General features: G+C 42.8%; 1 protein-coding gene across 1 annotated transcript; it reads right to left on the bottom strand.

The window, feature by feature from the left end:
* Positions 1-1697: 1697 nt before the first annotated feature.
* On the bottom strand, positions 1698-11030 carry MPHOSPH6 (M-phase phosphoprotein 6). The gene is made up of 5 exons (XM_026686336.2): positions 10847-11030; positions 5764-5876; positions 5318-5408; positions 4133-4233; positions 1698-2371 (listed from the first exon to the last, which is right to left on the bottom strand). Exons 1-5 carry the CDS (start codon positions 10895-10897, stop codon positions 2230-2232), a joined length of 498 nt encoding a protein of 165 aa, XP_026542121.1. The 5' UTR covers positions 10898-11030; the 3' UTR covers positions 1698-2229.
* Positions 11031-12786: the final 1756 nt, after the last annotated feature.

Here is a 12786-nt window from a genome sequence, read left to right as displayed (position 1 = left end):
CAATTCTGATTTTCTGGGTGCAGTTTGCAAAGAGCATGTTTAATAAACTGAGCAGGGAATGAAAATCCCGTTAAATCCTTAACCGGGAGGAAGGGGGGGGGGGGGAGAATGGTATCAGTTTAATTAAAAGTGCCAATATTTGCAAAGACTTAATTTCCAATCTCTACTAATTTCTGTTTATACACATTTTGGTAAGACATGGGAGAATTAATTGTAACAAAGGCACAACTGAGCAACAACAGTGTATGTTTGTATGTGTGTGTGTGTCTGTGTGAGACCGGGCGTGTACGTTAAAGTGTTAAAATAATGCTTGAAATTTCCTAAGCTTCCTTTCACATCACATGTCCATTGTTGTTCACCTGCTGCTTACGGTGCACTGAGGTCAAAATGCAGAAAGGCCATTCCAGGGGCTGTTAAAACTGGGCATGGTTGAGCTGGAATCCACCTCTGTGGGAACTGGATCTTAAAAATCCAGTTTCTGCAACGAACGCTAAGGATCAAGCATGACAAGGAGACCCATTTGGCTTCGTTTGTATAAATAACACAGAAGAGCATCGCTGGAAGAGTCCGTTGCGTTTGAGCAGCTTGTAAATTCAAAGAAAAGAAATCATCACTTCGTAAGCTTTCATAGGACTGAAACATAAATATCTGGGGATGTTTGAGTTGGAGGAGGAGGAGGGGGGAGAAGGAAGAGCAGGCAGAGGAAGAGGAGGGAGGGGAGGGAGGAGGGAGAGGAGGGGAGGAAAAGAAGAGGGGAAAGAAGAGGAGGAGGAAAGGAGGAGGAGAGAAAGAGGAGGAGGAGGAGAGGAAGAAGAGGAGGAAAAGGAGGAGAGGAAGGGGAACAAGGAAAAAGAGAGGAGGAGGAGGAGGAGGAAAAGGAGGAGAGGAGGAGGAGAGGAACAGGAGGAAAAGGAGGAGAGGCGGAAGACAGGAAGAGGAGGAAAAGGAGGAAAGGAAGAGGAGGAGGAGGGGAAGGGGAACAAGGATAAGGAGAGGAGGAAGAAGAGGAGGAGGAAAAGGAGGAGAGAAAGATGAGAAGGAGATGAGAAGAAGAGGAGAGGAAGGAGGAAGAGGGGGAGGAGGAGAGGAAGAGGACAGCAGCTCTGGGAACCGGATGGGGCTGGAACTTGTCATCCCAAGAGATCTGAGGACAATATGGGTGAAAACCAAACAGCCCTTTATAGAGGTTCTCTCTTCTAACCTAGTATGTAATAATATGATTGCAAGACTACAAGTTAGCCTACATTCGTTTAATGACAGTTCGACGTTACAATGACCCTGAAAAATGCAACTTGTGACTGGTTTTCACACTTACAACCACTGCAGCCTCGCCATGGTCATGTGATCAAGATTCAGGTGTTGGGAAGTATTTATGTCCCTTGCACTGGTCCCTTGCGATGACCCTTTCTTACCTTCCTAGCTTCTGGCAAGCAAAGCCAACAGGAGAAGCCAGCTTCGCTTAACAACGGCATGGTTCACTTAACAACTGCAGGGATTTGCTTCGCAGTTGTGGCAAGGGAGGCCGTAAAATGGGGTGTGCAACTCCCTTAACCACGGTCTAGCTTAGCAACAGAAACGTTGAGCTCAATTGCGGTCATAAGTCGAACACTAGCTGTACCGTGGGAATAATCTCTCTTTCTGATTTTGTATAGCGAATCTTCTTCCATTTGGGATACACAAAAGCCCACAAACCCCACCTGCAGTGGAACATAATTATTGTTTATTTCTAAGTGATAATAGGCCGGTTTGGCTGATACATTAGATAGAAGAACCAATAAAGAAAGGATTTTTTTCCAAAAAATTTAAAAAAAAAAGAGGCTACAGCAAAAAGGTGCATTTCCTTTCTTGCTTTTACCCTCTTTTTCTTTGGGGAAGCCATGTTTTCCTTAACAAAAATAATGCTAAGGCACCTGGAGAACATCTTCATAAAATTAAAAACGCATGTCCCTTAGGAACGCATTTTCCAAGATGAAGCAGATAAAACCAAGTCTTGAATTCTGTTTCTTCAAAAAAGGAACAATTTCCCTACTGTTTACCGGTTTCCACTTACATCTTTTTTTGTGCTCCTCAAAAGTTCGTACATGGGGAAGAGAGGATGTATAACATCCATTAGGTACTGGGGGAAAAAAAAGAAAGGGCCAGTCCCTTCCCGGAGAGTCAGCTATTTACAAAAAATAAATGCCATTCTAACTTTCTGTCCCTTGCAGGAACGCATGCAATATCCCGACATTAATCCTGGGGTTTTAAAAATTCTTTTCTCATTTTGCTGGGCCTCCTCTCCTTGGTTTCCACCTCCGTAGGATCTTGCAAAACGTGGCGGTCTCTTTTCTTCAGGAATTTCTTCCCAATGGTTCCCACTAACGTTTCATACCTGTGAACAATCATCGCAAATGTGAGAGAAATGTTCAAACGGGGTTGTATCCTTTGAGAAGATCACAAAAGAATCTTTAAGATGCTCTTTTAAAGCAGAAATTCTCCTCAAAATACAGAGATTTCAATGTTCAGATTTCTTTTTTTGTTTGTTTGTTTGTTTCTCATTTTCTTTTTTACTCTAATGACAGAGAGGGGAGACAAAGTTGTGCTTTCCATGTCAACCTCTCCAGGCCTTTGACTGTCCCATCCATTCTTCAACTAGTTTAGTTTTACAAAAGTCTACTCTTTTGCCCTTAACATATTTTTGAAAATTTACACAGCGAAAATGGAGGTTTATGAAATGAAAACAGGAGCCAGAGCAACAAGGAGAAAAGAGGAAAAATTTCAGCACCTTCAATAGATAAAAGAGCTTCCTCCCACAAAAAAACAGCCAAATGGAGATGAAATCAACCTTGCAAAGAAGTTCTTATCAAAATTTAGCTCAACCTAACCTCCTCTTCTCTTCCTCCTCCTCCAACTCAAACATCCCCAGATATTTATGTTTAAACCAAGGCATGGTGTAATAACCTTACAATTTTCCGCCAAATTGGGATGGATAATTTCTGCAAACATTTTTCAGATGAGGGATCACAACAGCCCTGTGAGGTAGGTTGGGTTGAGAGGGAGGGGGGAGGCTGGACCAAAATTACCTAGCTGGCTTCACAGCTTAAGGTTGGATTAGAACTCACAGTCTCCCAGAGACTGGTTTTCATGTTAAGGTAAGACTAGAACTCACAGTCTCCCAGTTAGACCAACACCTTAACCATTACAACAAACCGGCTCTCTATTTCCCGCTGAAGATATCCAGCTTTTAATTTAAAATCCTTCTTCCAGCCTCCTGTTTTACAGTCCCTCTCAGAGCCAGATGCGTTAAAAAAGATTTTGAAATGATTTCTCTAGGTATGCCTATAAATATTCCTCTAATGTTTTTGTTGGCTGTGAATCCAATAAAAGAAAGAAAGAAAGAAAGAAAGAAAGAAAGAAAGAAAGAAAGAAAGAAAGAAAGAAAGAAAGAAAGAAAGAAAGAAAGAAAGAAAGAAAGAAGAAAGAAAGAAGGAAAGAATGAAAAGAATGAAGGGAGGGAGAAAGAAAGAGGGGAGAGAAGAGGGAGGGAGGGAAAAAGAAAGCAAGAAGGAGAGAAAGAGAGAGAGAGAGAGAAAGAAGAGGGAGGGATAAAGAAAGAGGGGAGAAGGAGTGAGGGAGAAAGAAAGAAAGAAAGAAGAGGGAGGGAGGGAGGGAGGAAGAAAGAAAGAAAGAAAGAAAGAAAGAAAGAAAGAAAGAAAGAAAGAAAGAAAGAAAGAAAGAAAGAAAGAAAGAAAGAAAGAAGAAGGAAGGAAGGAAGGAAGGAAGGAAGGAAGGAAGGAAGGAAGGAAGGAAGGAAAGAAAGAAAGAAAGAAAGAAAGAAAGAAAGAAAGAAAGAAAGAAAGAAAGAAAGAAAGAAAGAAAGAACTAGGGGTTGATGTCTGACCGAGGTAACCTGGAGAAAGCAAGCAAAGCATTTTTATTTGGGTTGTTTTTTTTTTTAAAGGAACTCATCGGGTCAAAAGCTTATTTCTGTTATAAAATACTCTCTTGCAAAACAAGTGTTTCGAACATCAAAAGCCTGGTCATTTGGGAGAACTTTCATTTTAGATTGGAGGGGGGGAGGGGAGGAGGCAGAAAAGAAAAAAAAACCCCACCTCTCAACAATGTTATTTCTGTTATAATGGGGAAGACGTACCTTCTAGCCATTTCCTCATCCGATACATCAGCTTCCTTCGCATTCATTTCCTCCCCAGTGTCTTCTGTCTTGTGCCTCGAGTTCATCTGGACCATTAACTTCTGAAAATCAAAAAAAGCCAAAAACCCTGGAATATCACTTTAGGTATTACGTTCCTTGAAAAAAAAAAACAAAGTCAAGGAGACCGATTTGGCAAGAATGAGGGAGATGAATAGACAAGCAAAGCAAACATTTAAGTACCTCAGTATTTTCTTTCCAGCTGAAAGACCCCAGGGCCAAGTTTGATATCACACTGACCCTCGGAGAATATTATTATGGCTAACTGCTCAGTTGTAGCATCTTTCTTTGTGGCTTATAGCCCACGAAGGCTCTCCGGTCCACAGATGCTCATACCCCAAGAAGAATGCCACGAAAATGTTATTTCTGGCATTGTTAAAAATATGTTAATCTTGACGGATCAAGATGAAAACAGCTCTTGAGATTTTTTCTTTTCCACAGACGAAGCAGAAATTAAAGTTTCTTATCATATTCTATTTGTTAACCGGTCAATTGATGGCAGAATGTAAGACACTAAGAGTCGCTATCCGGAGGTATTGCTGTAATTCAACTCTCTGGTTAAATTCTAAACAGATCGGTGCTTCAAATATTTCATGTGGAGCCCAAACTCAGAAAATGGTTAATTCAGGAACCAGGTTAAGCATGTTGTATGAATGCGACTGGACTGGAGGAGGTGCTTCTGAGCTACTCATGAATGCTCTCTTGCTTTTACACGTAGTGAATTCATCAGAACCAAAAGTAACAACCATCCATCCAATCTATCCATCCGTTCAATCTATTGATCCATCCATCATGTATATATACACATATATATATCATCCCTATCATCCATTCACCCATCCATTTTATGTATGAATGTATCCATCCATCCATCTATCCATCCATCCATCCACCATCCATCCATCCATCCACTGTATGTAAGAATATATCCCTCCATCCCTCCCTCCAATGTATCTATCATCCATCCATCCATCCATCCATCCATCCATCCATCCATCCATCTATCCATCCAGTTATTTCAATATGGTACAAACTGGATCAGGGATTTCACTGATCTTGAACCGCCTTAGCAAGCCAGATCCCCAAGAGGATGAATGAACGCTACAGGCCCCAAAAGAATAATAATACCTCGACTTCAGGATTGAACCCTTTGAAGGACATTCTGCCATACAAAAGATCTTCACACATCGCGAAACTTCTTTCCTCTATGATGAGGCTCCTGTGAAGAAATCATTGTTTTAAAAAAAGGATCGAACAAGCAAGTTGAGGTTAGCCAGTCTCTTGGCAGGAAACATATATATATATAAAAAAAAAACCCACTCCAGATTGATTTTCAATTGGAGAAGGCAGCGCTTGTTTTTGGTTTTGTTTTGAAGTTGTGGGTGATCCATCACTGGAGGCTTTTAAGAAGAGACAGGACAGCCGTTTGTCTGTAATAGTATGGGGTCTCCTTGATCAGGGCGCTGGACTAGAAGACCTCCAAGGTCCCTTCCAATGCTGTTATTCTGTTAATTCTGCTTTTTATCTTCTCATCTCCTTTCACACCTGCAAAGACTAAAAGGCAGCCAACTTACTCTTTTTCTTTCAGTTCCGGTCGATCCAGAAACCAATGTTCTTCGCTGATTATTTTCTTCTCCTCTTCCTCAAGTTGCTTTTTGGTCTCTGAATCCAAGCCCCTTTGCATGAACTGAAAGACAAGATTTCAAGGCACCTCGGTTTTTTTAAAAAAATCATTTATTAAATTTGCACGCTGCCCGTCTTACCATCAAGCGACTTTGTGGGAGCTTAGCTTACAATCTTAGACTTACAAACAGTCACTAAGAAAGGATTTTTCGAAATGACCATCAGAGCATTAGGATTTCCTATATTATTATTAACTGATGCTAAGGAGTTCTACTCCCCCTCCCCACCTGAAAAGAAATCTGTTCCAAATGCAAAACACAAACAGAGGAGTTTCAGCTTCAGTTTTACTTTCACAGCAGCAACCAGCTTTAGTACAGAACAGTTGAGCTAAGCCACGCCCAGGCTACTTGCTGCCTCCTTCTTACTCACACAGCAAATACTGCTTCAGTTTCCAAACAGCCCTCAACTCTCTCACACACTGACAGGACCCTAGCCAGATGAATACTAATGGTTGCTGGTAGGCAGAGACACAATCCCCCCCCCTGTTATTTATCTCCCCAAAAACTAAGCCCGACCACATAGTTTTGTAGCGAAGCACGGTTATTATAGCCGTTAACAGTGGCTATAATCACCTGAATAAGATTTAAGCACGCAAAAACACCTTGCAATAAAACTATGTCGCTCCCAATTTGAACAGCTGCTAGGCAAAAGGATTAAGAGAGAGAAAAAGAAAAAGATCGTAACAAATGATGATTTATTTGTGTTTCCAGGAGGGAGCTTAATCTGGGGCAAGGAAGAGACGGCCTAGCAAGCTGTGGAAAAGGAAAGGCTGCCCCAGTGAATGCTCCCATCCAGGTGTGTTGCAACCGCAGCTCAGCGCTGCAACTGCCTCTGACTTTTGACACAAGGTGCCATTTGCAGGGAAAGGAGCCGCCGGCGAGAAATCAGCAGCCGGAGGAAGAAGCCGGCACGGAGCAGAAGGCTACTGGTTCATTTTCATATCATTTGCATACTGGCTGGATTTGAAAAACAGACAGTCGCTCCTGCTGCCCTAGCCAATTTCTTATGATTTATCAGTTGTTTGAAGCTTCTGATTAATGATTGCAACCACGGTTTATGACCTATGACCTGGGACTGGCTGTTTGGATGTGCACTGTGAGTTTGTGCACCAGAGACAAATTTCTTGTGTGTCTGATTATACTTGGCCAATAAAGAATTCAATTCAATTCAATTCAATTCTCTTCTCGTGGTTCTCTTCTCTTCTCTTCTCTTCTCTCCTCTGCCCTGTATTCTATTCTCATAGTTTTCTTCTCCTCTCCTCTATTCTCATGGTTCTCCTCTCTTCTCTCCTCTCCTCTCCTCTGTATTCTATTCTCATAGTTCTCTTCTCCTCTTCTCTATTCTCATGGTTCTCCTCTCTTCAAATCCACTCTACTCTACTCTCTTCTCATGGTTCTATTATACAGCTTTTCTTGCCACAGTTAACGGATCACCGCAGTTGTTAGGTTAGTAACGCAGTTCTTAAATGAATATGGTTTCCCCATTAGCTTTGCTTGTCCGAAGGTCGCAAAAGGAGATCACGTGACCCCGGGACACTGCAACCGTCATAAATTATCAACCGGTTGCCAAGCGTCTGGATTTTGATCACATGACCACAGGGATGCTGCAATGGTGCGTAAGGGTGGAAAACGGTCGTAAGTCTCTTTTTTCAGTGTCACTTTGAACGGTAACTAAATGGACCATTATATGTCCTGAGTCTGCCTGTCCTAGGTCTTTTTCTGCCATCAGCTTTCCATGTTTCTAGGGCTCAGCCTGGAGTTTACTCATTGATCTGAGCTATCCAGAAGACCCATTGATCCGACAGAAGGAGATTCACTTCCTGTTCTGACCCAGGCTTCGTCAAACGTATTTAAACACAAACTTGTTTTAAAAGCAAAACCTCTTTTATTGCAACACTGGGAATTATTTTCATTCCCAGCCAGATCTTATCTTAAACAGTTCCCCAAGATAAGCACACACCTTTCAGTGCTGTGGAATGCTGCCAAAAACAGAAGTATCCAATTATAACAGAAACCAACCGAAGTACCAGAAAAAAACAGACCAGAGCTTCAAAGAGGATTCGGAATCTATCAAACTACTTTGCTTCCTGCAAAGATTTTGTCATCTTGGCCTGACTTTTATCCCTTATGGGAGGGGCAATCACCTCCCAGCCTTACTCCCGAGTCACCCCTTCTGCTTCAGCTGCTCTCGCCTTCTAGCAGCTCTGTGCACACGCGCACTGGGAACAGGCTCCCCTGGGTCCTCTGCCTCGCTGCTGCCGGACTCTGAAGGCTCCTAAGGCAGCACCCCACTCCCAGATGGTCCTGGCCCCATCCCTGCATCGGACTCAGGGCCCTCGTCCGAGTCCTCTCCAGACTCCTGACTGGCTCCCTTTCGTCCTCACTGTCCGACTCCGCTGCCGTCTACACCGGTTGCCGGCGAACTAGAACCCTTCCATGGAAAAGGGATTAGGGCTGCAATCCTGAACAAATCCCTCCGAGAGGGCTAATTCTGAGCACTCAAGCCTCTCAACCTTTTATCAAACCTGTGGATCATATTGCAGAAAACCTGTTTTAAATCACCTGTCAGATCTCCGTCAAGTAAGTAACCTCTCAGGGATGACTTGAGAGGGGAAAGCAAAATAAATAAATGGCGGGGTTTATTTTTGTTTTTCTTAAATCCCGCTTGGCCTTTGTTTTTTCCTAACAACAACAACAATAATGAACTATACTTTAACGAATAAAAGTATAATAATACTACCCCACAACTTAATGGCAGCCTTAAAGGCGGAGATAAAAAAAGGGAATGGCTTTGACATCCACTTGAAGCAAACAAACCATGAAGGGCCGGCGATATTGAGTTATAAATATTTGACGAGTATTTATATTTTGAAAAATTAATGGCAATCCTGCTCAGATGTTCTTTTCCTGAAAGAAAAAGAAAAAAAAAAGCCAACGGAGCCATCATCCATCACAGCCCTGTCTTCGGCTGAATAATGTGTTCCATTACAGAACAGGAGTGGAGTTCATTAGGCACTGAACCAAGATTAATCCGGCTTTGAACTCGACACTGAATTCACATATCCAAGGACAACAGCCAGCTTGGGGTTTTATTAACACACCCCACTCAATAGCGCACCCCCAATAGCAACATGGCTGCATTGGTAAGTTGGAGAAGAGCGAAAGGTATACAGTCCTCGACATCCAAGAGTTTGCTTAGGAAGCTACAACAGTATCGAGAATAGGGACCGGCTCATGGGATGAACCCATGGATAATGTAAAACATCTGAATGAGGTTTATGTGGGTTAGTTACCTACGGTACTTCTAGTATTGCTATTTCAGCTATTGCATTATCTTATTTATTTGTATCCCACCTTTATTATTTTTACAAATAAAGTGGCAAACGTATCTAACACATCTTCCTCTTCCTATTTTTCACAACAACAACCTTGCATGGGTTAGGCTGAGAGATGGTGACTGACCCAAAATCACCCAATAGGTTTTCATGCCTAAAATGGGACTAGAACTCTCCATCTCCTGGTGCCTAAACCCTTAGAAAGTGTTACTACATTATTTAAATTATATTGCCTTTTAAATTCCTCATTTTCATGCTTCTTTTTCTATTAGGTAAACAGATAAAAAGCAAAAACAAAGAGAAAGTTATACTTATTATACTAGAATGAAGTGCAAATATATAATAAATTAAAGGTAAGCCAAACAGGAAAGTGGAAAAAAAAAAAAGAAAAAAATCCATTCTAATACTCTTATTTTTTAACCCCTCGAACTGCTAATTTCTACTTTAAAAATTTTTAAACTACACCTTGGATCTCTGTGATTATTGCTCCTCGCTATGTGCATCATTTTAATTCCTTTTCAAACAGTTTTAGTCTCTTCTTCGCTGGCCCGGCTATGTAATTTCATGCTTTTTTGAACTGGAAGTCACCAAGAGTCCTTCTTGCAAATTGCAGGGACCCCCGTGCATGTACTACGCAAATAAATAAATAAGGAGCAAATGGAAAAAGCAGAAAGCGTGAAAGAGACTTCCAAAGACACAGAGAAATCGTGGGGTTTTTCCCTCCCAGCAAAAATTTTGGCCTAAACCAACAGCAGATCCAATTTAGCAAAGTCTTCAACTACTTTGGGAGAAAAGACAAACTTGCAAAGTAAAACCGTTCAAAAGGGCTGTAAACTTCTTAAAAAGCAATCTGCAATGCTTAAAGCAGGGTGGGTGTTTTTTTTTTTTTTTTGGAAACTTTGGACTTTTAAGATTAGTGGACTTCAACTCCCAGAATTCCCTAGCCAGCAAAGCTGGGAGTTGGAATCCTGGGAGTTGGAAGTCCACACATCTTAAAGAGCCCAAGGTTGAGAAACGCTGGCTTAAAGTGGTGCGTCCACCCCGTTGCATTCATTTGAGGCTGCAAAAAATAAAATGTTAATAATAAATAATAAAATGCAACACTGAAAAATTAAATGTTAAAGTGTCCCCCTTTCTTGCAAAACTATGAGAGTATTGCAGGTTTGCAATCATGCACAGAGTGCTTTCCTTGCACCCTTAAGAAATCCAGGTGAGCAGAAGCTGATTTGGGGTGGAAACATTCTTTTCCTACAAGCATTTTTTGCCGAGAATCCAATTTAATTCCTTAAAAGATTTTTTAAAAGCATCATTTCTAGATCTGAGCATGCGCAGAAGGCGAAGGACTTCGCCACGCGTTCAGCCCGAAGCGCCTCGGCTCCTTTCGAATCGTCTACGTCGTCTACGAGGCTCCTCGGTTTCCCTGCCCCGCCCACATCCGAAACTCTTCGGCCGCATTCGGCGCCACGCCTCTCGGCTCCAATTGGCGGCTCTTCCCACGTTCTTGGCCAGCCGAAGCCAATCGGGTTTGCCTTCGTTTGCCGCCGAGAACGGTTCGGAAAGAGTCGCGGTGGCCCCTCCCTTTTCCGAAGGCTTTCGCCTCCGCTCGCACGAGCGAAAACCTTCAGACGGACGATTCTTACCTTCATGCGGAGAAGGTTTTTGGATAGTTTGCTCTTCACGTCCCGAGCCATGGCGAGGCAGAGCCGAAATCCTCCTCCTCAAAGCGCAGCGACTTTTACGGGTTTCTGTCGCTCACCGGGCCGCGCTCCCTCGTCGTGAAATCGCCACTTTTGTGGTGGTGACTAAGCATGCGCGTTGGCTCGCGCATGCTCAGTAGTCCCCTCTGATGCCTCCCTCCTGGCTCATGCCCTTACTTTCTTTCCCTTGGAAGTCAAGGGCGACTGAGACCTTTTCAAAAATAAAAATAAAAGCAAAGCATGTAAATGCAGAGTGACGAAATGAAAAATGTTCCTGAGGGGAGAAAGGGGATTCAAAAAAAAAAAAAAAAGTTTGCAAGAAAGAGAGTCACAACTGGCACATATGGAGCACACTCAGGTATATCCAAGTGATGACCAATTCATGTCCATCTGTAGGGAGTTAGCACCCACCCCTCTCCTAGAAAAATGAAATACCCTAGGAAACATTAAAAAGGCAGAATATTTCCCCTAAAAGGGAAGTAGAATCTCAGAGAGGCAGAGGCTCACCCCCATCTTTGTGGGCCGTTAAGGCCTGGGCCAGAGTATTCTACATAACAAAGGCCTCTACCCATCTCACCTGGAAAGATTGCATCTTGCTCCTTCTCCTCCTTCACCCAACATCTCGAAGTATGTGATCGTCCTTTTCACTCTGGAGCTCCAAGGCATGGGATCCTGTCCACCATTAAACCATCTTTCCAAACAGCCTCCATGTTTCCAGTGTCTTTTCCCCCCACTTGGAACTGAACGCAGAAGGATATTTCTTCCAACACATCTTTATGAGCTGCACACGGAACGTCATAAATGCCAGATGAAGAAAAATTGAAAAAAAAAACAAAGACAAGTATTCCTCGATTTACAACAGTTCATTTGAAAGTCACAGCGGCACTGCAAAATGTGGCTTATGCCCGTTTTTCATAGTTGAGACCTTTCTGGCCTCCCCACGGTCAGGTGATCAAAATTTGGATGTTTGGCAACTGACTCATACTTACAACCTTGTCCCGTGATCCTCTTTTGCAACTTGCTGATGAGCAAAGTCGAAGAAGAAAGCCAGATTCACGTAACCACTCTGTGATGATCCGGGGCGTGGCACAAAGGCAACACAGTCAGATAAGCAAAAAGAGCCCCTTTATTAGCTCCAACTTTGCCCCCAATGTCCTGGTTACCTTGTGGCTGGAGAAAAACTCTCCCAGGAACAGCCTTTGACTGCAGAGAATGAAGTCCAAAATATGGTCAACACAAACTGTAACGTTAAATCCAATCCAGCCAAACTGAAGTAATTAGCTTGGCAGGGCAGGAGCAAGAAAGCACGACAAAACTCACATGGTTGGGAAGATGCCAGGAATACAGATAAGTGACAACAACACAGGATAAAGTCACATTTGCTCCCAGCAACCTGCCGCAACACAGCCTGTCTTTCTTATCAACTTTCTTCCCAGCTGTGGCTTAATGAAGAGAATCAGGGCCCTTTCCTCCCCCGCAAGCCATGCAACCCACGTTGCTCCCTTCTCTGTTCCTCCCTGCTTGCTCTAGGAGGAAGAAGGGGTGGGCCTGGGTCTTCCTCTGAACTCCCTCTCCATCTATCTATCTATCTATCTATCTATCTATCTATCTATCTATCTATCTATCTATCTATCTATTTATTCAAGCAATTATAAGATAACAGGTATAAGTATAAACATAGTTATGAATATATGAAATGGATACATATAAGAAAAATAAAAAGAAACAATAGGACAGGGATCCCTTGTTCTACCTCTTCCCTGCTCTGCCCAGCTGGACTTTGCCTTTCCCCAGCCTCCTCCACAGCCAGTGGAGCCACACTCCCATTCCCTGTCAGCTGTCCAGCTTCCTCCTCGGATTCAGGGGCATGACACAATGTCAAC

This window comes from Notechis scutatus, chromosome 9 (assembly GCF_049901735.1).
Source record: "Notechis scutatus isolate UNSWTSFEM ecotype Mainland chromosome 9, rNotScu1.2, whole genome shotgun sequence".
Classification (NCBI taxonomy): Eukaryota; Metazoa; Chordata; class Lepidosauria; order Squamata; family Elapidae; genus Notechis; species Notechis scutatus.
Note: the sequence above shows the minus strand (reverse complement) of the source record. Positions and strands in the feature narration are given on the sequence as shown.